Source organism: Sander lucioperca, chromosome 14 (assembly GCF_008315115.2).
Source record: "Sander lucioperca isolate FBNREF2018 chromosome 14, SLUC_FBN_1.2, whole genome shotgun sequence".
NCBI lineage: Eukaryota > Metazoa > Chordata > Actinopteri > Perciformes > Percidae > Sander > Sander lucioperca.
The window spans coordinates 13,078,402-13,104,255 of NC_050186.1; the positions used below are offsets into that span (position 1 = coordinate 13,078,402).

At 41.1% G+C, this 25,854-nt stretch overlaps 1 protein-coding gene across 4 annotated transcripts in view; it reads left to right on the forward strand.

Moving 5' to 3' along the window:
* Nucleotides 1-25,854, forward strand: part of LOC116051047 (membrane-associated phosphatidylinositol transfer protein 2-like) — a 51,411-nt gene that overhangs the window by 23,793 nt on the left and 1,764 nt on the right. For 3 of the 4 annotated variants that reach the window (XM_031301281.2, XM_035991852.1, XM_035991853.1), the window contains 22 exons: nt 7,119-7,333; nt 8,278-8,399; nt 8,778-9,011; nt 12,746-13,072; nt 13,174-13,269; nt 13,974-14,078; nt 14,231-14,295; nt 15,967-16,057; nt 17,032-17,185; nt 17,288-17,477; nt 17,569-17,688; nt 18,332-18,543; nt 19,878-20,053; nt 20,890-21,060; nt 21,168-21,299; nt 21,901-22,053; nt 22,158-22,403; nt 22,913-23,061; nt 24,341-24,457; nt 24,604-24,720; nt 24,824-24,972; nt 25,067-25,216. In XM_031301281.2, the coding sequence (XP_031157141.1) occupies nt 7,119-7,333; nt 8,278-8,399; nt 8,778-9,011; nt 12,746-13,072; nt 13,174-13,269; nt 13,974-14,078; nt 14,231-14,295; nt 15,967-16,057; nt 17,032-17,185; nt 17,288-17,477; nt 17,569-17,688; nt 18,332-18,543; nt 19,878-20,053; nt 20,890-21,060; nt 21,168-21,299; nt 21,901-22,053; nt 22,158-22,403; nt 22,913-23,061; nt 24,341-24,457; nt 24,604-24,720; nt 24,824-24,972; nt 25,067-25,216 (3,491 nt within the window). The remainder of the gene's footprint in view (nt 1-7,118; nt 7,334-8,277; nt 8,400-8,777; nt 9,012-12,745; nt 13,073-13,173; nt 13,270-13,973; nt 14,079-14,230; nt 14,296-15,966; nt 16,058-17,031; nt 17,186-17,287; nt 17,478-17,568; nt 17,689-18,331; nt 18,544-19,877; nt 20,054-20,889; nt 21,061-21,167; nt 21,300-21,900; nt 22,054-22,157; nt 22,404-22,912; nt 23,062-24,340; nt 24,458-24,603; nt 24,721-24,823; nt 24,973-25,066; nt 25,217-25,854) is intronic. The other variant, XM_031301282.2, reaches the window with a different exon arrangement.

Consider the following 25,854-nt stretch of genomic DNA (forward strand, 5'->3'; position numbering starts at 1 on the left):
CCTAACCTTAACCATCACCACTAAATGCCTAACCTTAACCCTTACCCTCACCCTAACCATAACCTAATTCTAACCCTAATCCTAATCCTAAAACCAAGTCTTAACCCTCAAACAGCCCTTTAAACTTGTGGGGTCCAGCATTTTGGGCCCCACAAGGCTGTTGGGACCCCACAAGTATACTGGACTCCCGGTTTTTGGACCCCACGAATATAGTTAAACAAGCCCACACACACACACACACACACACATACACACACACACACACACACACACACACACACACACACACACACACACACATACACAAACACACACACACACACACACACACACACACACACACACACATAAACACACACACACACACACACACACACATACACACACACACACACACACACACATAAACACACACACACACATACACACACACACACACACACACACACACACACACACACACACACACACACACATACACAAACACACACACACACACACACACATAAACACACACACACACACACACAAACACACACATACACACACACACACACACACACATACACACACACACACACACACACATACACACACACACACACACACACACACACACACACACACACACACACACACACACACACACACACACACACACACACACACACACACACACACTGTAGTTTATTTTGACTCAATCCCAAACATACCGTCTCTCACTAGAGCAACAAGTGTGGATTAATCCACATTTGTTGACGCAGCTGAAAATGTTTCCCAATAAATGCTCTATTTCCTCCGGTTTGTTGATAAAATTACAGTTACCAGCTGTTTTAGCAAATTCACTTCTTTTTTTTTTAAATAATTAAATGTCTTCAAGGAAGAGACAGTACAGGGAAATTAGAAAGTATTGGGACTCAGTGTTGGTTTGGGTCTTTTCATTAAATTAGTTGAGAATAAGATGGAGTATCACCAGCCTTACACCTTTTACCTTTTAACTAACTCACTTTCACTATATTGAACCAGAGGGAATGTAAAAATAAAAACGTAAAAAAAAGTTAAAAATGATGTTGATGTAATCCAAGCTTTATTACTCTTAAGAAACGGTTTTAAAAAATCTGTCCAAGAAACCCAAATTAAAATCAGTCCATCACATTCATACAGCCTCAAAAGTTACCATAGGGTTAGATCGACACTGACAACAGTTTCAACAAAAAAAGTTATTGGATTACATTTCACAGATTGTACATGTGTTTCTGTTAGCTGCATGTGTCCTAAACAGCTAATTATAGCTGAGGTTACAGCTGCAGCTTAGAGGGTGACACGGAAATTCTCCCGTCATATCCCGATCGTGACTGCCCCCCCCGGATTCTGCGCTTCACACCGCAAGCAGGCTCGCGCGCCACCTGCGGAAAAGAGAGAAAGAAAAAGAGATGTTGTCCGTTAGCCTGACAAGCCAGACCCACATCAAGATGTTGTGTCTGGGAACTCACCATTGACGGAGCTCAATCCGAGGGGCGGGATAAACGGTTGTCTTTCAAATTCCCTCTGCACGTAATAGGAAAGCACTACAACCAGGCAGAGCAACGAAGAAGGTAGCGAAGCTAGTTGATAGATTAAACTTTTGCCGTATCTGGTCAGCAACACATCTTCCGTTTATAAGAATGATTTCAGTGCCGTTCTTTGTTCTTTTCTCAAAGAAAAGCTTAACTCCAAGTCTTCCAGAAGACCGCTGTTCCCAGCAGCAGCAGCCATAAGCCCGCCCACCGACTCTATACACGATGTGATTGGCCTGACCAGAGTTTGGTTTTTCCAGCTCGCAAGCCAACGGAGAGTGCCTAGATCCCCCTGGCTGCAAAATAAATTTGCTGCCACTAGGGTGCGTCTAGATTTCTAGGCTAGGTGTGTGTCGCTATCTGGAGGAAACAAGCCAGTTGATATCGCGTGTGTGCGTATGGTTAATCGCGGTCAAATCACTGAGGTTCCCTCAAAATTTAGGCTGCATTATACATGCATTACCTGCAGGCCTAGGCGATTTCATTACGTAATTCCTAACGGAGATCTTCTCACACTCAAAACACACATTTCTACGTCCCGCTCCCGTTGATTTCTATGCTCTATTTCGTCCCTATCACGTTACCAACAGTGAAATTGACTCCCTTACGTATCCTCACGTAAGTGATTTGACCGCGATTAACCAAACGCACTCCCGAAAAATTGTCACCCTCTACTGCAGCTTTGCTATGCCAATGCTAACATGCTGCTGTTTAGCAGGTATAATGTTTACCATGTTCACCATATAGTTTGTCAGTAGTTTGTCATTAGTTTTGCAGATATTTGGTCATAAACTAAAGCGTAAACATTTTAACCTGATGATGGCAGCAGTTGAAAAGTCAGAGGATCACCAAAGTCTGTAGGATGCATCCTCTGGGGATCATGAAACTCTGCACAGATTTACACAACAGTTCATCCAATATTCGTCGAGATATTTCAGTCTGGATTAGAGTGGTGGGCCAACAGACAGCCATGTTGGCTAAAAAATGAACACAAACATGTTGTTGCTCAATTTTTAATGGGAACCGATGATCATCTGTTAAGGGAACTATTTTCTGCTCTTGCTTTTTTTTTTACACTATTCTTTTCATAATTTTGTTCACTTGTTGCTGCAGGATATGAGTTCTCATTGCATCTTTGTTTTTATTTAACCACTGAACTGACAGTTTGATACATGAGTGTTGTCTGTTGCCAGTTTCAAACTGAAAGCAAGCACAGAATTTGAAAAATGGCATAATTTAATGTATGGGGTGTATGAAATGTCTGAGCAGCCAGTGATAACGTTTGATGCATGCTACTGTTGCTCCAGTGCGTATGCCTGAGGAGGGGAGTTGTGTACCCCTGGTTTATGCTAACCTTGCGGTGTCACATAAATTATTCAGGGGCATCTCAGCCCGGCAGAACGAGACCCTCAGCAAAGCCAGGCGCATTATAATTCCACAGAGTGTCTGCACAAAGCTCGTCGCACTTTCCCAGTTGTACATGGGATCTGTTTTCTTTCTGGATATTGGCCGAACACTTTTGTTTATTCAGATTTCTTTCTCGTGAACACTTTGTGTCCTTGTTTCAAACTGGATAAAAGCTTCTCAATGCTTTTCTGACACAGCTTTCCTTATGTAGATCTTTGGTAGTCGTGTCACGTCATTGCTTGTTGGTACATTCAAGGACTTCAAGACTTTGTAACTTTTTAGCTGCGAACCAGCAGCTCTAAAGCTCGCTCTGTTGGTTGGTTGTTTGGTCAGTCGGTCCACAATTTATTTTTCATGTTTGCACACTAACTTTAGCATTAATAGAGTGTAGGGCTGCCACCTCTTAGTCAATTAGTCGACTAATCGGTCGTTTTGGTCTTAGTCGACTAAGATTTCTTTAGTTGATGAGTCATTTTTTATGCTTATTCATGCTTAATTACTCATTTCCAAGAAACTTATGAGCACATTTCTGGTAAATACAAGATTTAAAGTGGTGCTTTTGCAGGATTAATTGTGGAGAAACTCAGTTTTACAGATGGTTCATTAACTACATTTATATTGTGCTTTTCTAGTCTTAATCACCTCTCAAAGAGCACAGCTCTGTCGATTACATCAACTAATCGATTAATCGACAAAATCATATAAGTGTTAGTCGACTAAGAATTTCTTTAGTAGAATTTCTAATAGAGTGTGGTCTAGACCTACTCTGTCTGTAAAGTGTCCTGAGATAACTTCTGTCATATTTTGACACTACTTGAAATAAAATTGTATTGAATTGAATTTACTGTAGCTCGAAGCACAGCTGTGCCTTAGTCCAGTCTCACAGAGCTGCTGTACTCTCTTAGGCTTATGTGTGGGTTAGGGCTGCAACTGACGATTATTTTCAATGCGACAACAATTAATTGATTAATCTGTCGATTATTTTCCCGATTAATGGATGAGTTGTTTGGTCTCTAAAATGTCAGAAAATGGTGAGAAATGTGGATCAGTGTTTCCCAAAGCCCAAGATGACGTCCTCAAATGTCTTGTTTTGTCCACAACTCAAAAGATATTCAGTTTACTGTCACAGAGGAGAGAAGAAACTAGAACAATATTCACATTTAAGGAGCTGGTATCAGAGAAAATGTACTGTTTTTCATAACAAATGACTCAAACCGATTAATCGATTATCAAAATAGTTGGCAATTAATTTTATAGTTGACAACTAATGGATTCATCTTTGCAGCGCTAGTGTGTGTGTCTGATTGTGATGACAGTTAATCACCTGAGCAGCAGACACAGCATCTTTACATCTTCAGGTTCAGAAACGCTTCCACTGGGGCGGCCTCTAGCTCACCCTGTAGGAGCGTTCGCCCCATGTTGGCTGAGTCCTGCAGCGGAGCGGGTTCGACTCTGACCTGCTGCCCTTTGCTCCGTGTCGTCCCCCATCTCTCTCCCCGTTTCCTGTCTGTCCACTGTCACTGTACAATAAAGGGAAAAGCCCCAAAAAATGATCTAAAAAAGAAACGCTTCCACTGTTACTGTACATGATGGTTGTTTTCGAGTAACGCAGCAGAGAGGAAGCTGAAGGTTATGTTACCGCGAGGTGGATATATTAAAACTGCTGACTGCATCTTTAGCTTTAGATCTTCAGTCTTGGTTGTCTCGGACTATTTTTGCAAGAGAATAACTCATTCAACCTGTAGTATGTTGTTCATAATGATGTATAAAAAAATCCCTGCAGACATGCTGTCTAGTCGACTCTGTAGCTCTAAGATATGTGTCATTAATACAGATCCTGTGTGCTCTGTCTCTCTCCTGTATTGCAGCAGACACGAGGAAGGTAATTCAAGGCCCTTAGCTCCTCACCTAAATTACATTACTTGCTAGATTACAGCAATTTTCCAGCTCTTTGCCTCCTCTGACCTTCATTACCGATATCACCTCCCTAAAGTCTTCAGGAGAGAGAGAGAGCTCCGTGTTCAATCTGAGCTCTCATTCTTGACCCTGAGCACCCCACTCTTGCTGTTAATAATGATCGCGATAATTTGTATTCACGTAGCGCTGTTCCTCGACTGGCCGCGCAGTACAACGGAAGGAATAAAATAGCTTTTCAATCATCAGTTTGACACCAGAGTACAGTATCTACGGTGCCGTCATCTGCCTGACTCAGCTGTAAGATTAAAGCCTAGGAGCTTATGCCAACAACAAGTTAAGATGTATTTAATTGATTCAAACTACACTGCATTAGGTCATTTATATCTTTATATTCATTTATATCTTCATCATCATCGTTGTGATGTTGGGCTTAATCATACAGCTGATGCACATTTTGACTGATTACTGAGAAAAGATCATATTTTTATAAACTGGAAACAGCAAATATTTGACATTTTCTTATTTAGAATTTCTTTTCTATCCACACTACAATATAAAAAAATGTATTATATACAGTAAATATACATAACTGTATTGTATATATTCCTTATATTACTTATATACAGTTTTCCTTTTGACTTCTTCCATTAGTGCTACTTTTGATACATTTATATTCTATTCTAATTTAAATATTTTAAATATCTGAGTGTACTGCATATAATTAGTGCTATAATTGATCACTTATAGACGGACTAATTGATTAATTTACGAATCCTTTCAGCAATGGTTGATTCCCTTCTCTTAAACTCAAAGGTAATTTAGATAATTGGGCTCCTGTATCAGATCCTGGAGGGGTTTGATATATTTTACCAGCCTATAGACACAAACAAGTCGGTTACAGTCTAAATGGAGAGCCTCTTAAGGAGATGCTGTGTGTTTATAAAGTGATGCTGTAATCCACATCTCCCTCTGTGGAGCAACAGGCTTAAATCACAGCTCAGTCTTTCAGGATCTGTGTGGTGGGGTTGAACCATCTGCTGCCTTTTATTATTAGAGGAGGTAACATGCTGGGGAGAAAAGGAAACCACTGATTTCACTTCCTCTACACAGTGAGTGTGCCTCACCTGAACTCATCTGTAAAAAAACACTAAACAGAGTTTGGATTATTTAGCACAGAAGGGGAAGAGAGAAGAATAAGAGGCAAAGTGAGCTGTGGAGAAATTAGGAGGGTGTGACTAAAAGAATTAAAAGAGAAGCAGTTTATTCCTTTTTTTTTCCCCGTGTGGCAGCGTTTTTCTTTCCAGCTCATCACTTTCCCTCTGCTGCATCATCCATCCTGCTCCGAGGGTTTTCACAAGGTTGGAAAAGACCTGAATCAGAGGCAGGAGCGCTGTGTAAGGGTCTCAGGGGTTTCATTGGAAGTGGGAAGGAGGGAGGATGTGTCAGGCAGAAAGTCTGGATGAGGTTTTGCTTGCGCTGCCTCAAGTTTCGGTTTGATTCACTCAATAAAATATCTCTCAACAGTGTGAGAGATTATACCATTAAGTGCACATCCCTTCAATGTCAAAAATACAAAAATCGAAAGCTTGACAGACCTGCTGAGCTTAACTGTTGTCGCTAAGCTATGATTGTTTTTATTTCCAGTTATATTTTCCTAAAATAAAAGTACAACATTTTTCTTTAAAGATTGTGGAGGTGGCCGGGTTGGCCCAGTGGTAGAGCAGGCGCACATGTACTGAGAGGTTTATACCTCGACGCAGAGGTCCAGGGTTCGAATCCGACCTGTGACGATTTCCTGCATGTCTTTCTCACCTCGCTGTCCTATTGCATAAAGGTGGAAAAACACCAAAATATTATCTTTAAAAAAAAGATTGTGGAGGCCATCTTTGCTTTATTAACAAAAAGTAGAAGTGTTTTTTAAGCCAGTAGTGTCTTCATAACTCTGCCGACAGACAAACAAACAAACCAACAAGTAAGCCAAGCAGAAAACATGACCTCCTTTGCGGAGGTAGTAATAGTTATAATATGTAGATGCATATAAATGCAGGAAATGTCTTTTCTGGAGGGGGGATTGAATCTCTGATTTTACTGCTAATACCAAACCTACACCCAGAAATAATATAACGAAATGTAAGACAACATAATACTTTTTTAAATGTACAGCATGATGAATCTAAGCAGCTCCTACATCTCCCCTCCTCCCTCTGTCTGTCTTGTCATCTTTCTGCCGCCTTGCAGAAAAAGAGCAGAGAGGAGAGCTGTGGCGAGGGCAGCGGCGTGGAGATCCTGGAGAACAAGCCTTACGAGGACGGCCCCGGAGGCTCGGGTCAGTACACACACAAGGTCTACCACATCGGAAAACACATCCCGTCATGGTTCTGTGCCATTCTGCCTCAAGCTGCCCTCCGAGTGGAAGAGGAGTCGTGGAACGCCTACCCCTACACACGAACCCGGTGAGACCACCACACAAAAGCAGGAAAATGACTCATCGCACGTATTAAAAATGATGAATCGTCATTTGGACATGAAGATATTATGAAAGTGCTCGGACACTAATATCATCCCTGTGCTAAAATATTTGTTCACACTTAAGGATGCGTTACATAAAGAGACTTTAGGCAGCTGGCATTACTTAAAGGAGAAAGACTGAACTCTTAGTAATAAAACGTTGTTAATGGTTTTTATTTTATGGCTTCTACATTCATAAATCTGAACGAATGAAATACTGTAACAATTGATATTGCTGATGGCGCCTTTTTTTTTTTGTTGAAACAATTTCAGCTGAATAATCAACTTTTTATATCCTCCAGATAACTTGATTTGTGGATTAATAGACAAATTGTCACAGATTGGTGCATTTCTTCAAGTATTTCATTTTTTTTTGCCATAAACTGCCAAAGTGATGGAAGAAGGGGCTTCAGGGACACAAATCCGTACTCCTTTTTTTTTTTTCAATGCAATTTTATACAATTACACTACTGTAGAATTCCCATCTCCCTTTCCCTCCCCCTCATCACCCCCCACCCACCCCAAACAATCCTTGGGTCTACTTTTGATAATGATAATATGATAATAGTAACTAGATACAAGTAACTTATAGGACATACATAGGATCAAATAGCCATTGATCAAGTGGACTAGTATTATTGTAACAAATACAAAATGATAAGAGATGTGAAAGTTAAATAAAGAAATCAATCAAATCCCATACACAAGCTGCACATGTAGGACACATCAACATTAGGCACACATACATATGTCGTGGGCAAAATTATGGGGACAACAAACAAGCTGTAAATAAGTAAACAAAGTAACAAGGACTAAAAAAGAGACAAACAATAAATAAATAAAGAAATTACATTTTTTTTAAAACAACCGTTTCTCTTTTGTTTCTCAGGTATACCTGTCCCTTTGTAGAGAAATTCTCTATAGACATTGAGACGTATTATAAACCAGATACTGGAAATCAATTGGACGTCTTCAATATGTCTTCTGCTGAAAAGAGACAGAGGACTATAGGTGAGTCATGCACACAAGAACACACCCTCTGCTACCTTTGTGAAAACTCCCAGAGTACACTTTGATTTCATTGTGAGCAGGATCAGGAGTCAAATCTTCAGTGTTACGTGCAGTGAAAACGCAGACAGTGTAATGTGGACAAATACAGCCTGAGGGAGTGTTGCTCTGAGAGAGTGTCTCTGAATACTAAAAGTCACTGGGATGAAGAAGAAATTTGCAGACACATTCCCTGCAGGGAGTTATTACACAAAAGTCACGCACACCTATTCATACATTGGTGTTCAGTCATCGTGACATCTGTCCTGCTCATACCTGCCGCTGACATCTACATCAGTTTGGCTTTTGTGTGATTCATAATGATTTTTTCCCCCCTTGCAGACCCCATAGACATCGTGAAGGACTACATCCCTCCTCATGAGTACCTGGCGGAGGAAGACCCTAAACTGTATCAGTCCGTCAAAACCAAACGGGGTCCTCTGTCAGACGACTGGATCGAGGAGATCAACCAGAATCATGGTGAAAGTCCCGTCATGTGTGCCTACAAGCTCTGCAAAGTGGAGTTCAGATACTGGGGCATGCAGTCCAAGATCGAACGCTTCATACATGACGTGGGTAGGTATGGCAGATGGTGTGTGTGTGTTTAAGTGTTTGCACTCTTTGACACAAGTCACCTCTGAGGCAATTTCTTCCTTTTTTTCTCTTTCTCTTTCTCAATGAGTCAAGTCTTACTGTTACCACTAAAAGGTTAGGCATGTTCCTGAAAAGTCAGGGTTAACCATGAAAAAAAGTCAGGAATAATGCTGAAATTCCAAATTCATATTCCTGAAAAGTAAACCCAGGAAATTGACAGTGACAACCCTGGAATAATTGGAACAGTGACAGTTTTTAGAAAAGTGAGGGCTAGCCCTAAACAATTGAGAATAACTCTAAAAAGTAAAGGATATCCATGAAAAGTCTGAAATAATTGTAAAAGTTAAAGGTCAAGTCTGTAAAATTTGGAATTATCCTTTAAAACTCAGGAATAATAATGTAACATGGCATGAGTAATAACAATTAAAAGTCAGGGATTCAAATTAAAAATCTGGATTGACCATGAAAGAATTGGCAATAATAATAATAATAATAATAATAATAATATAATGATTGTTTGCGCATACTACTCAGAAAACCAAGGTGGTGTAGTGCAAGTGAATTGTTTTGTCAAGCAGGAGTTATTACATTCTCTGCTTTACTGAGGAATCTAATGTATAAATGTATTGGTCGCCTGAATTCTTCTTCTAACTCTGTCATTTTACAACTGATTGATCCGGGGTTCAGTGCTGTGCGATACCAGTCAACCTTATGGGATTACTGGTATAGTTGTCTTGTTTAATTGGTGTCTGTCCTTCTGTATCTGTCCTTTTTTCTTTTTTTTTTTTCTAAATGGACTGTGAGTCTAATAATAAATGTTATCTATCTATCTATCTAATAATAATAATAATAATCCAGAAAAACCAGGGCTAAAGATGAAGAGAGAAGAAGTCAATAACTGTAAAAAAGACTGTAATCTAAAAAGTCTGAGAAATCCAGAAAAGGTTGGGAAAAGGGTGAGTAACCCTAAAGGTCCATTCTGAATGAATCAAATCAGGGATGCTGTTGAAAAGTTGAGAGTTACTCTAAGAAGTAAAGGATAACCATGAAAAAGTTGGGAATATTCCTGAGAATCCTTAAAAAGTTGTTAATAACTCATTTAAAAAGTAAAGGACAACCATGAAAAGTCAGTGATGATGAAATGTGGGAAGAACTTTCAAAGTTTAGAATAACTCTAAAAAGTAAAAAAAAATAGGTCATAATCCTAAAAATAATCATTTTGAGATGTTAGGTAAAATGTCAGAAATGTTGGAAATAATCCTGAAAAATCAGTGATGCTGCTGAAAAAGTTGGGAATGAACCAAAATAAATCAGGATAACCCTGAAAATTATAACCTTGAAGATTTAATGAAAATTTAATTTAATGAAGAAATAATGCTAAAATGTCATCAAGTAAAAAAACAAACGTAAAAAGTCAAAAGATATTTAGGATTTTTCTGGGTCTTTGTGTCTGCATGTGTGTGTGTATGAAGACGGTGAGTAACCATAAGAAAACAATAGACCTGATCTCTTTAAAGCAGCCATATTATGCTCATTTTCAGGTTCATAATTGTATTTTAAGGTTGTACCAGAATAGGTTTACATGGTTTAATTTTCAAAAAACACCATATTTGTGTTGTACTGCAGTGCTCTCTCTCACTGCTGCAGATCCTCTTTTCAGCTGGTCTCTGTTTTAGCTACAGAGTGAGACCTCTTTTCTTCTTCTTCTTCTGTACTATCTTTGATTGCACTGCACATGCCCAGTAGCTCAGATGTAGATCATGTCAGCTAGCTAGCTCCATAGACAGTAAAAGAAAGGCTGTTTCTACAACTTTGGTCAGTTACAAGGCAGGATTAGCTGGGAGACTTCTAAATGAGGGCGCACATGGAAGTAGTTCTTTTGTAGATTATGGTGAACTTGTGTGTGTTGTAGCAGTGCTTTGCTATTGAGAACGAGGTAGCATGCTAGCGTTAGCATGCTAGCGTTAGCCATAGCGTTAGCATGCTAACGCTACGAGCTAATGGTTGCTGTTAGCCTGCTCGTTTCGGCTTGTGACGTCACAAGCCGTGCCGATTTTGAACAGCTCACCCAGAGACTGAAGGCAGGACACATTCAGAAACCGTATCTCACTCTAAACAGCATGGGTGGATTTTTTTCAAAGTTTGTATGTGTGTGGAAGCACCAGAGACACAATATAACACCCCAAATCCCAGAAAAAGTGATTTTTTCATAATATGGGCACTTTAATAATACACCACTGATTAATGAAAAGGCTCTGGTGTGGAGCAGAGACGAGGGTGAGTGTGAGGAATAATAAAGAGGACAGGTAAAACAAATAAATAAAATACTGAAGCTGCCTTATAGAAAGTGTTTGAGAGGCAGGAGCACAGAGAAGAGTCTGGCTCCCTGAGATAACACAACAGACTGGATTAATTTCCTGCCAATGTTTCTGTTTCACTGCTGTGATTTAAGACTGTTTACACGGTTTACGCTCTCTCAGCCCTCGGCTCCCTTCCTCACAGCGTTTACTTCCAGACTAATGAAGCAGCAGCTGCTCTGTCTTCATGGCATTCTCGCTCTGAGTCTGTCTAATCAACACATCTAAAACCACAAAATGTGTTTTCCTTTTTGTCCCCGTTGCATTGACTGTCACTTTAACACGCGTGCTTGTAAAGAACTTCTCCTTTTTGTTTATGTGCTAATATAAACCTGCAGCTGTTTACTGGGCTTCAACTTTAAAATATTCACTGCATCTCATCTGCATTAAACCGGATTATCATCACATACAAGTTCTAACTTGGCGTCTTTATTATAAATTGTGCTGGAAGGGTCTTTGGGTTGTATAATGCAGAACCGTTCAAGCTTGATCAGTGTGTCAGAGGTTATTTCCACTGGATATTAATTTAATAGCTTTCTTTGTTTGCTAATTTTGGCTTTTATTGCCAGGTTGGGTGGTGTAATTATGATCAGGTTTCATAACCAGCTGGTGCTTGTTTAGACATTGATTTCAATTTAGAAATGAAAATCTCCTTTGACGGATCACCTTTCAATCTCGTTTAGAGGATCCAAGGATTTCTCTAGTCTGTTGTTTTTATTTGTATTTTCAGATATAAAGAACATTTTTTTAATGTCACTGAGATCAAGATCAAGAATTACGTATCGAGAGAATACCAAATATATTTATTATATGGAATATTCTTGCAGCACTGTCACAATATTTTTAATTTTTTATTATTTTTGTCAAAAAAGAAAATAGTTTAGAAACTTAAATAATTGATTTTTAATTACAAAAACTACATTGCAGTCTTGTTTTTTTTTGCATGCTTTAAATTCATTTTAATTAAATAAAATTTTCTTTCTTGCAGTTTCTGGTTAGAGATGTAAACTAACTGTAGCTTTTTTTTATCTTAGCCTTGGTTTCTATCAATGAAACCACTCTTAGTACAATAAAAATACAGAAGTTTAAGCCACATTTCTTATTCATTATTCATTATTATAATGTGTTATATGCTAAAAACATTCCTCCTTGTCTGGTTGGAGAGCCGCAGATTTCATTTCATTCTCTTTTGCTCAGGCCCTTTAACTGTCGTGCTTCACTGTGAATCTCTGACAATACATTCTGTATTTACCAACCATAGCTATACTTGAGGTTCATCCAATTTAATAGATGTATGTCACATAAATATGATTTGTTCTTCACTAAAATGGCAATAAATCTGTGTTGCTGTCCGTCCAGCTCTGCGTAAAGTGATGGTTCGAGCCCACCGGCAGGCGTGGTGCTGGCAGGACGAGTGGTACGGCCTGACCATCGAGGACATCCGACTGCTGGAGCTGGAGACCCAGCTGGCTTTAGCTAAGAAGATGGCCCAGTACAGCCTGAATGAAGAGGGGGGAGCAGAGGCCGTCAGCCAGGACCAGGAGCAGGGAGCTGAGGCCGTGGGATCGGCTGCAGATGCGGAAGGAGGCGGAGGGAAACTGGGAGACTCACTGGAGACACGAGGGGAGCTCACCAAGCAGTGGTCAACGTCCTCTCACTCATCCAGCAGGTCAACTAAGAGAGGCGGTGAGGACCAGTTTGGGCTTTTTACTTATTTGAGATTGCTTTTGGCAAACATCGTTCTATAAGAATAACATTGTGACCTGTTGTGTTGTGTATGTTTACAGGGAGTCCGTCTCACCAGAGCATTTCAGAGTGGAGGATGCAGAGCATCGCCCGAGACTCAGACGACAGTACAGACGATGAGTTCTTTGATGCTCATGGTAAAATCATCACTCTCTGCATGATACGGAACTTTACTTGGGTCTTGAGGAGCTGCAGTATTTATTCAGAGACAAACTGAAACCAACACGTGGCCGGGTTGGATCGGTGGGTAGAGCAGGTGCACATATACTGAGAGGCTTATGCCTCGACGCAGAGGTCCAGGGTTTGAATCTGACCTGTGACGATTTTCTACATATCTTCCCCCTCTCTCTCCCCTTTCTCACCTAGCTGTCCTATCCATTAAAGGTGAAAAAGCCCCCAAAAAAACAAACTGAAACCAACACTGCACATTTACTTCCACCTAACAACTTAGCTGCTAATTTCTTCTCTGCTCTGATCGCTGACACCTGTCTGCTCTGAGCGCATCCACCGTCACTCTCCTGTTGTGGTCAACCACACACTCGCTGCCTACACACTAAGCACTGAGCCATTCCTTATTGGAGCTTCCCCGCTCCTATAACACAACGATAGCCTGCCGGAAGTTTCCGTAATGGTCCAAAAGTCTGATCCATCCAAAAAAATGCTTTACCCCTCGCACGATGGTTCAGTTTGATCCGGACCGAGACTACCTCTTTTCATCAGATCAAGGTTCGACCGTGTAACTTGTAATTTTTGGTTCGTATCAAACTGAAAAGTTAGAAGGCCTGGACTAAAACATGGTTAGTGTAAAAGCACCCTTAGAAGTCTTCTGTGTGTCTTGCAGAGGACTTTTCTGACAACGAGGAGATGTTTGCCAAGGAGATCACCAAGTGGAGCTCCAACGACCTGATGGACAAGATAGAAACAACAGAGGCAGATGAAGCACAAGGTAGGTGACTCTCCTTGGGATTCTGTTACATAGTTTACTTTAAATAGAACAGGGAACACTTATGGTCACATCAGCTCCTGTACTGAGAAATAGGACCTTACATTATTGTTTAAGTCATCTTTTATTTCCTGAATGAATTTATGTTTTCACAGAAACTTTGTATCAGGAGTCGGGTGGGGAGTACGCTGCGATGAGTAATGAGGAGAGGCAGATGGAGGTACAGTTTCTTCACTTTTCTCTAATTTCGTCCACGTCTCTCTCTCTCTCACACACTCACACCCTTAATTAAATAGCTTGTAGATAACACTTCTCCTCCCTAATTCATTTTCAGTCATCCTGCCAGTGTAGTGAAACTAGGATCCACTCGCTACTGCAGCCATCAGTGGAGTTTTATTTAACCAGAGGTTGCAACAAATAGGGCACTAAAGCGTTCACAGTTTACACCGTGTGAATTTGCATAAATGCTGTGTGTTGATGCTCTTTGTATCCAGTGCTGTGTCTCAAAAAGGCAACAACATCAATCCATTTGGTTTTCCAGTAAACTAAATGTAAATCTCAGTCCTGTAGCCAGTCGAGCATGAAAGGCTGTGTTGTAGTGCACAGGTCTTCCATTAAAAGAGAGTAGAATTAGACATCTTAGGTACAGAGCACATTATAGGACATGTAATACAACATTAGTATAGATTACATATATTGGGTTTCCACAGGTCATATATAACCTGGAAACATATGACCAATTTTCCAGTCATGGGAAAAAAAAAGTAAAATGCCCTAAAAAAAATTGTGTTCTCATATTTTCCTTCAGCAGAGAATGAACTACTAGGCTATCTATCAGAGCTCCCCAAAATGGATAACATTGCTATCTGAAAGGGCTAAGTAATTTTCAGGATCAAATTAACAATCAAATGGTAGTTTATGGATGAGAGTATTTTTAATAAGGCTGTTAACTTGTGGAAACGCTGTGAGCACACCCCCGAGTCACGTCACATGGTAGCACAAGCAGGTTGGATAACATTACAACTTAACTGGTGAAACTCTGAATAATGTAAGTTATATTGTCATTCAAATTTAAACATTAGTCACTGCTGGCTGGTAACTGTGGTAGTTTTTTATAATTATATTATTCTATGATCAATTTGTCATAATTTCTAAACACGTAAGACAGTGGTCCCTAAACCCTGTCTGCCGGGGTTGTCAGTGCTTTCACAAACTTGTCCATGCTTTGCTAGCAGTGCGGCAGAACCAGACATTATTTATTTAAATTCAGCCTTGCAGCGCCCACCCTGTTATATGTCCAGGCCCACTTTAGGGGACGCCCCCCTTAGTTTTGGAACCACTGATGTAAGAGATGATTTCATAGCTAAAATGTTATAGCCATAGACTGTACATCTTTTAAATTAGACTTCCACAGAGAGGAAAATATTAGGGGATGGCGCGATCCCTTTCTGTCATACCAGCTAGATCATCACTTAAAATGTCCTGGAAAAGTCCTCCACAAAAGACTGGGGACCCTGATTTAGTGTAGAATACATTATAGAACTCATTTTTTGTGTCTACAGGAAGTTACAGGTCGCAACCAAAAAATAGTCCGACACATAACCTGCTGTAAGACGTTGAATGTTGTTTTTGCACTGTTTTTTTTTGTAGAGATTTACCAAGATATAACATGTTAATTAGTGAGCTGTACATGACGGGTGTTTCCACCTGTTTCCACTCTTTGTGCTAAGCTAAGCTAACTGGCTACTGGCTGTAGCTTTATATTTAACGAACAGATACGAAAGTGATAGCGCAAGTGTTTTACCGTGCATTTGTCTCCCTCGCTGCTCTTCTCTCCTTTCCCCATATATTCCTGTAATCTGTTTCCTTCCTGTCTGTCCTGTACCTGCAGGACTGTTTGTCTCAGCAGTGTCTTCAATCGTCCAAAACTCACGTCCTCGTTCTGGTCCTGCACGGAGGCAACATTCTGGACACCGGCTCTGGTACGGCTGCAACATTAATATGAAAGTCACTCTTGCTAAAATCAATTCTAAATCCATGAGTAATTAAATCAGATAGACTCAATATTTTTATAATAACAATGGATCAAAATGTGAATGGTTTAATGTGAAAGGGGTTGAACCTACAGAGAATTATCACCTGAATCTGTAGTTTATCTCGGCTCTACAGAGCGTTTTAGCTTTCAGCTCATTGTTTTGTCCTTTCCAGCAGCTGTTATCAGCAAAAAAAAAGCTCTAAAAAATGACTGTACACCATCTGCACAGTGCAGAGCAGCAGACAGACACAGTTAGAGACTAGCCGGTGAACATAGTGGAGCATTAAGCAGCTAAAGAGACAGATATTTCATCAGGAGTTGGTAGAGACTTACAGTACATTCATTAGGTGAAAACAAACACCACCACAAACACCACCACTCCTAATGAATCATCATGTTGCTCTGTACTTGCTGAATGTGGAAATAATCGTTGAAAAGTTGATATGTTGAACTTGACAAATCAAGTTCAACATATCAACTTAAAAGGTTATGATGTGTCAGTGTTATGCTTACAGCTTTTCTTCTGCTGCACTCAAGTAGCCACAGAAGTTCACTCATTGCAGATTTAAAATCATATATCTTGTGAATCAGAAACGATTGATCTTTTCGGTGGGAAAACACATCATTACAGCTCTAAACTAGAGCAGTAGACCCAGGTCTCATGGTGATACAAGATCAATCTGAGGATGTGCAAAATGAATAACATGATAAAAGAAATTTCTGATGCACAAATGTAACTTTCTGTTTTCTCTACTTTTGATTCCGACAATTTTAACTTCTTCAGAACCCTTAAAATTAAGAGTGAGAAACAAATAAACCTGCGGCTATTTGACAAATGCAATTTATGACTATGAATTAGATCGCTTTGTTTTTATTGGTCACAAAAGTTTTGGAAATATATTATATCTTTATTGTCTGCAGGTGAACAGAACAACAAGCAGGCAGATGTAAACACGCTGAGTGGAGCTTTTGAGACCGTGATGAGGGTCCATTACCCAGCAGCACTGGGCCGTATCGCCATCCGGATGGTCCCCTGTCCTGCCGTCTGTGTCGACGCATTCTCACTAGTCTCCAAGTGAGCCATTAATCTTTAAATAATCTGCTGTAATTCATGCACAACCTGCTGTGTGAAACCCACATACGGACGGATAACAATGCGTCCTCTCTGCTTTTGCAGTCTCAGCCCCTACAGCTACGACGAGGGCTGCCTGTCCAGCAGTCAGGACCACATCCCTCTGGCTGCTCTGCCCCTGTTGGCTACCTCGGCGCCCCAGTACCAAGACGCCGTAGCATCCGTCATCTTAAGAGCCAATCAGGTGTATAGCGACTTCGTCAAGTCTGTAGAAGGGGCGTCTTTTAATGGCCAGGTCAGTGTGTAACCTGGAGCTTCATATTTTCTCCTCACAGGTTTGGTGACTGACGCTGATTCAGGTTTTTGTAATCTGTTTTCTAATGCAGGTGTGTGTTATCGGGGACTGTGTTGGAGGTATCCTGGGGTTTGATGCTCTGTGCAGCAGCTCGGTGACGGTGTCAGAAAGCCAAAACAGCAGCAGACGGGGCAGCGCCATCAGTGTACAGGTAACAATCTCAACTCTCTATCAATAGACAACAAGACTAAAACTGGGTTTATGCTCGCCGTTGTGTCCCCGGTGTGAGGGTCTGTGCAAAGGCTCCAAAATTTGTCGCAGCACTTGGTCATGCACCTCTGAATTGCTTCTAACTAGGTGCATTCTGCACTTTCCGTAAGAGATTACGTTGAAAGCTATGATGATTAGGATGGCCGTCCAGTTTGTTAAACGTCGAGAGGCAGACAGTAATTTGGACTTGGGGGTTGGCAACAGTAACGTTCATAATTTTAGTCAAGAATGCAATGTTTGGCAGTACGTCAGTGTTTACTACTGTTGCCAGGCAGCCTTTTGTATTTATTTACTTCCGCTCTCTACTACTTCTTCTCTACTTCTTGCTTATTCTCAAATAATTTAGTTTGTACTCCACACTAACAGCTGTTTTCAGCTGTAATTAGGCACAGCTAAATGCTAACGTTAGCATACTAAATACCAGCAAACCAACCAAAAATTGTTAAGATATTTGAGTTTTGGCTAAAATGGTGGACTGACCCGCATTTTCATCCCTACAGCCATGCTGCTAGTGTATCAAAAATGTAAAACTGTAGAAACTTTTTTAACCATTTGGATCCTTTTTTGTTTTCTCTGTCTCTCAGGACACAGACCTTCTCTCTCCAGGTATCGTCGTAAATAGCATCTCTCCTTCCACGCCTTCCCTTGAAGGAAGCCGCCATCTCAGCCGCAGCAACATCGACATCCCTCGCTGCTCGGGGCCCGACGACCCAAAGAGACAGCTTCCACGCAAGCGCAGCGACTCCTCCACGTACGAGCTGGACACCATCAAACATCACCAGGCCTTCCTGTCCAGGTGAGACATGGAAATAGACACAAATGTCACAAACTCTTGGACAGATTTCAGCCAATGTATGTAGTGTTCATGTATATTAGTCTTAGTCAACAAAAACATTTTACTTATTTCTTTTATGAATTTTTTATTTTTATGTCTTCTAAGCATTTTGAGGCTACAGCTGTCGACATCTTTGTTTTGTATCGTTCTTGTCTGTCACGAGGTTAGTGGAAAAGGCAGCATTTACTTGTTCTCTGACTCCCCTAACTCACTCTCTGTTGTTCCTGCTCACCTAGCACTAGCATTAGCATTACCACAGCGCATTCATCCACTAGGGATGGGCGATACCACACTTTTAGGATTCGATACGATACCGATACTTTTTCTTGCATTTTCATCGATATCGATACCGATACCGATACCGTTAATTTCTTATTGGCAATTTTTTTCAGTAAAAATATTATTACATTTAAGACAAATCACAAGACAAATACAGACCATTTATACAAAATGTATTATGGTCAATACATAATAAAATTAAAAGTAAAATAAATAACATAAATATGAATGAAATAAATTAAATATGAACAAAAACATACACATTTTCAGGCCCTTGGCTGTGTCGCTGTCGACTGTGTCGCACGTTGACGCTCATTCGCTCGTCTCCTGTCACGTGACATGGGCCAGCTCAATACGCCGCCAGGTACAGGGGTGTCCTGGCACATAGTCATTTAAGTAAGTAATCTAAAACAGCTGAAAGTAATGCATACACCCCCAAATATTATTTTTTAGTTTATATCGATATTTTTTTAAGGAAATCGATGCCAAATGAGTAGCGTGAGTATATCGATCTATCGATACCACAGGATCGATACGCCCATCCCTATCATCCACTTGTCCACTGAAATACTGTTCACTGTCTGGGTTCAGCTTAAGTGGAGAAGCTAAAATATCGGATAATGTGGTGATATTTCTTTAGTGAACATGTAGAGGAAGATTTAGATGTCTGACCATCAACATTTATCCTGGAATTAGTCATTCCTTTCAATAGCAACACAAAAAGTAGCCGTGCTGTTGGCGTGCTGCTTGCTGGTTTTTGTCGTTTGTCTTCGCTCCTTCTTCTTTTCAATGGATTGTAGATTAATTAAGTTCATAAAGACTTTGCTTTAAAGCTATCTTTTGTTCATTTGTCTATTGCCTTTCACATAATCGTTGTTGATGAAAAATGTAACACATTTTGTCACAGGTCTTGGTTTGAAAAGTTACTTTTCATTTTGTTTTAGTCATGAAAAATAGGTCGTTAACAAATGTTTTCGCCCTACGACATTAACACTGATTGTATGAATGTTTTCCAGTCTTCACTTCAGTGTGCTCCACGGGGAGCCCGGGTCACGGCGCTCCAGTGGCAGCACGATGCTGGAAGGAGGCTCTTTGGGAAAGTTTGACTTCGAGGTGACTGACTTCTTCATGTTCGGCTCCCCTCTGGGGCTGGTGCTTGCACTGAGGAAGACTGTGGTGCCCTTGTTAGATGGTGAGGAAGCTTTTCTACTTTGTTGTGCAAAGTGTCCTTTCGTTTTAGTTTGGTTTATTATGATGTTGCTCATGTATCTGATTAAGCGCACACAGTTGGTTTAAAAACAAAAGGTCTCTTGTAATTACGTTCCTTTTGCCAGATGAGCAGGAAGTGGTTATTTGTAGCCTCTGATGTTTTTTTCCTGTGTGAGATACTCGTCCCCAGCAGCTGGAAAGCAGGTGTCAGCGGTCAGAGGTCATGTTTCTGATCTCAAAGGATGAAAAAGATTCGGCTACGCATCTAACTATTGTGTTTCCTTTGGGGTTTAAAGGAGAGAGGTTACTGACCTGCAGCTGCTGGGCTAACAGCTGGACTATTTTCCAATTACATACAGTATGATTTAAGTTGTTCACAGAATAGGAGGTTCTTTGTTTCGCTTTTTCGTTCATTAGTTTTCTCAGCCATTTATTTTTTTGTTCACACTCAAAGGGGTAGGCTGAAGCTACAAGCTCTTCTTACTATACATACAGACACACATCATACTATTCTTAGCATAATTTGTGATTTTACGGAGAACTCATAATTTCTCAGTGAGCTTTAGAGGTGATGGTTTGCAGATTTTTCAACCTTTGGACAGAGCCAGGCTAGCTGTTTCTCCCTGCTTTTAATCTTAGTACCTACATAATTTGGTCGGTACCCTAAAAAGTACAGAGTTACAGGTGCAACAGTCCTGAAACTTTCAACCAGAGATGAATAAAAGTGGGTTAGTTTGTTCCTAGTGATAGTTTTAATGTATCATCAAACAGTTTTCTCTTTCTTAAATCTCTCTCGTTGTGTTTCTCTCCCCTCTCCAGTGTCTGCTCTGCGTCCGGCCTGTCAGCAGGTTTACAACCTGTTTCATCCAGCCGATCCCTCGGCCTCCCGCCTAGAGCCTCTCCTGGAAAAGCGGTTCCACCTGCTGCCTCCCTTTAGTGTCCCTCGTTACCAGCGCTTCCCTTTGGGTGATGGACACTCAGCTCTCTTGGGTGAGTCCACGCAACCAGACATCAGGAGACATTTCACTGCACTGCTGTACTACATGTAGATGAGTTTGTTGTATCTCTTTCTTCCCCCCCTTCATGTGGCCTCCTAGTTGAGACCGTGCAGAGTAACCCTCAGCTTCTGATGGATTCTATCGGTGCAGTTTCCCACCGCTGTCAGGACAGCACCGTCAATGAGACCTCCATCCCTGTGCCCGTCCTCAACTGGCAGCTCCACACAGACAGTGTGTATCTGTTTCTGTTAGATTCTGTCAGTCCTGTTGCTCTCTTTAGCCCTCTCGTTTTTGACGTATCTAAAAGAAAATCCAATAACTCTTTAAAATGTACCTGTTCTAGTGAGCTTTAGAGATTCTGGCAGGCGGATTTGGTTACCTTTGGACAGAGCCAGTTTGAAAACTGGACTGAAAACAGGTTTCCCCCTGTTTTCAGTCTTTATGCTAAACTAAGCTACGGTAACCAGCAATCTTACTTTGTTGTAGCATCTGCCAATTACTTTGCTGACTCACAGCTCTGTTAACTGCTCTCATAACAAGTTGTACTTTATTATATTAGCAAAGGGGCTGCTCGTCAGCTATAGAGGAATCATACAGATTCAGACGTGTATTTTTATGATAAAGGGAGTAATCACAGTTTGTTGGACTTAGCACCTGGACTACAAAGATGTATGTGCTTGCACGCTGATCATACTCATAGTGTTGAAACCAACAGAAATTATGCCAAAGCTGCAGAAATAAGACCCAAATCGTATTTTTTTTTTTACTGGAATATTTCTTGTTCATCTCTGAGGTGAAGAACATGACTAACGCCTCTCTTCTGTCTCTGCAGCGGATTCTCTTCACTCGCATATTTTTGTGGACGGCCAGTCCACATCACCGGGGGTCCCTCACCTCCGCTGCCACCGCAGGGCCAGCGAGGCCAGCATAGCCAGCCAGGTGTCGGGCTTAGCTGACGCTTACAATGCCTCCAACATTGCCACCAGTGAGTTGACTTCTAACCTCCTGCGTTGTGACCCAAGTCTTGGTCTACAAGCTGACAGTTTATATGTTGACGTTGTCATTTCCTCCCTCCAAACGTCCCCTCAGCACACAAACGTGAAGTCAGCCTGCTGTCCCAGCTGGCTCTTCCCTACAATAGATTTGTCTCTCGGAGCTCGTCTCTGCGGTTGCGAAAGACTATCCGTCAGGTGTTCCCGAAACCCAACGGTGTGGAGCATGAGCAGAGCTCGGACGTTAGCTCTGACATGACCTCTGACCTCACCGATGTCACGTCTGAGACAGACATCAGCTCGGCACCCCCGTCACCAGGGGTGCTGAAGAACATAGAGCAAGGTACCCTGGGAGCTGTAGTAAGAGTACACGAGGGAAGGATGCCAGTCTCCATCCTCATCCCCTGTGCTCTTTCCTTTCTCCTCTGGTGTCTTCCTCTCCCCTAAGTCTTCCTCAGTAGTCCTGTTTCCAAAAATGACAAACAAGACCTGCAGTCTTTCCTTAACCTCAGCTTCATGAGAACCACTTCTGTTTTTTCTTTTGCAAGACCAGACCAACCAGAAATAAACAGTGGCGAGGTTCTCACAGAGGCTGAGCTGTTGTTTTCTTGCGAGTGTGCGTTCAAAACCTCTTTACAACTCTTCACTTTCCTAGTGCAACCCTTTAAACTGTTCTATCTTTTAACTTCCTCCAGTTTATGATAACCCTAAACTGTTCACCTCTGGATGAGCAGAATGTAGATCTGCAGTCGACCACACCACAAACAAAGATCAAGATGCTGGATGCACTGATTCCTAAACTCACTCTGTTTCTCTTTGTTCCACCTTTCCCTTGTTCCCTCCCCGCTGTAGTTGCTTCTCGGTGGTGGGGCAGTAAGAGGATGGACTACGCTCTGTACTGCCCTGATGCCCTGACAGCGTTTCCGACTGTGGCTCTGCCTCATCTCTTCCATGCCTCCTACTGGGAGTCTACAGATGTCGTCTCCTTCTTACTCAGACAGGTTCATAGAGTCTTTCTGCTAATAATATACATTTTATTTCATTTTATCCTTAAATTGAAAGCGTATATTTAGCCATGCTAGTGGCGTGGCTCTAACGATCGGGACCCACCACTGTGATGTCTCTTATCTTTTGAAAGGATTGCAATGAAATTTAGTACAGACATTCATGTTCCCCAGAGGATGAATCCAACTGACTTTGGTGATCCCCTGACGTTTCCTCTAGCGCCATCGAGAGGTTGACATTTGTTTTTTAGTGAAATATGTTGACATCTATCGGAATGATTGCCATGACATTTGGTACAGATAATAATGTTCTCAACAGGATAAATTGTAATAACTTTAACTAACTCTAATCTTCTGACTTTTTATCTAGCGCCATCATCAGGTCAGGTGTGCTTGTCCATCAAGTGGTATTTCAGACTGGACGTGCTGCGATGATAGCTCAGTTCACAACGACAAAACACACAGGTCACTTTGGTCTTGTCAATGGAACCATTTGGCAACTTTTTAAAAGTAAACTTTCCATTCAGAATCTTATTGGCATCCATTTCGGCGTCTTGCGCTCGCCATCCGCTCAAAACGTAACGTTAGCCTACTACTCTTTGGCCGGCTCGCAAGCTCAACAGGCACGTGTGCAGCGTGCCTGTTGTTGTGTTTCCGGTCTAGCTAGATCCGGTGTGGTGTTGTAGTTTTTCTAACGTCACTAGCTGTTGCAACAGCATGTGAAAAAAACTACAAAGTTTGCTAGGCCAAAAAGAACGTTAATGATGAAATGATAAAAAAAAAAAACAGCACTATAGTTTATAAAATAGATTTTATTTTCACAGTTCTTCACAGCCCTGCACATTCAGCTACAGCTACAATCTAGTGCAAGTTTAGTGAGTTTAGTGCAAAGGACAAAGCCATATATCTTGTTCAGTGAAATGAAGCACTCCAGCTAACATGATGCTCCAGCAAGTTTAATGCGTATTTACAAAAAACATTTATTTTCATTGCAGTGATAAACCAGAGTATACAGATGAAGACACAAAGAAAGCAAGCAGAGAAAGTGCCTACTTTAGCTCCAAAATCAAATTGAAATCTTTGAATGAAATACTTTACTTTTAAACGACAGACTGCTGTAGCATCATATATTAGCTTTGGCTGAACTGTGGCGTGCTGAGGAGAGCAGAAGCTGTATGTATGAAGTTTTACTACCCGAGTAAAAAAAACAAAAAAAAACAGGGATAGACTAAAAAAGGCTCTGTGCTTTTTATTCAAAATAAATTATCTTCCCTAGGTAATGAGACACGAGAACTCCAGTATTCTGGAGCTGGATGGTAAAGAAGTGTCTGAATTCACACCGTCCAAACCTCGAGAGAAATGGCTCCGCAAGAGGACTCATGTTAAAATAAGGGTAAGATCTTTCTTAGCCTCTTAAGTGCATTTCCTACAAGACATGTTTTGGATAAAAAATTAAACTGTAAAAATGAGTGGAATTGATGCCCTTGAACGAAACGCAGTACATGTTACATGGACATTTCATCCTCTTTTGCGTTTCAGAACGTGACAGCTAACCACCGAGTGAACGACGCCGTGTTCACGGAGGACGGAGCCCAGATGGTGATGGGACGTTTCATGTACGGCCCACTGGACATGGTCACCCTCACTGGAGAAAAGGTACTGACGACCGTTCAGCTGTGACGAAAACAAAATAATTAAAAAAAAATTTAATCGCACAGTCTGAGTCATCGTTGAAAGATCTTTGTGTCATTTCCTGCAGATTGACATCCACATCATGACCCAGCCTCCCTCTGGAGAGTGGGTTTACTTCAGCACAGAGCTCACCAACAGCAGTGGACGGGTCTCTTATGTGATCCCTGAGAGCCAAAAGCTGGGTATCGGAGTGTATCCAGTCAAAATGGTCGTCAGGTATGCAAAGTCCTTATTATTTCACGTAAACAAAAACATTGACTTTACTTGTGCGTCTCCTCCTTTTACAATAACTTCCATCTTTCTCTTTCAGGGGCGACCATACAGTTGCAGACAGCTATCTCTCTATTGTTCCACGAGGAACAGAGTTTGTTGTATTCAGTATTGACGGGTCATTTGCTGCCAGTGTGTCTATAATGGGCAGCGACCCAAAGGTTCGAGCTGGAGCTGTGGATGTGGTGAGGTAAGGATCATACCCAGAACTCTCTCTTAGCAATTATTTAACAATACACGCAGGTTATCTAGGTGCCTTTATTTAATCTCTGTAAACCGATATCTTCATATAAATGCATAATCTGTAGGCAACGGGAAGTTGATTTGAGTATCGGAAGAATTCTGGTTCTGTTTGTAGTCCGTTTGTAGTCTGTGTAGTACTGTATTATCACGTTTGGGCGGGCTTTGGGTGCATGCAGGTAAACAGTCCGTGTAGAGAACAAAAGAGGCGGAACGCATTGGCCGAAATGCAATCTTGGAACCCTTCGGCTTTCGTCTTAAGGCAATTTAGCTTTTCATCAGCTTTTTAAAAATGTATTTATCTGTATTCATATGCAGATATCTGTTTATAGAGCCATCTTCTCTCAACTCCAACTCCATTCTCGAGTCTTAAGTTGCTAATCGGACCCGGCACACAAAAGAGGAAGTCTTTGCCTTGATATCAGCTGGCTACAACAGAACTCCTGAAATGTTAGCCGTTGTAACCAGAGACTAAATCATCGTTAGATAGCTGATGAGTTCAGAGATTACCTTTATTATACAGTTAAATGTAAAATGCTGGGGACAGTAGCTCCCTTAAATTTGCTACATGTTCATTGTCGTTTGTTA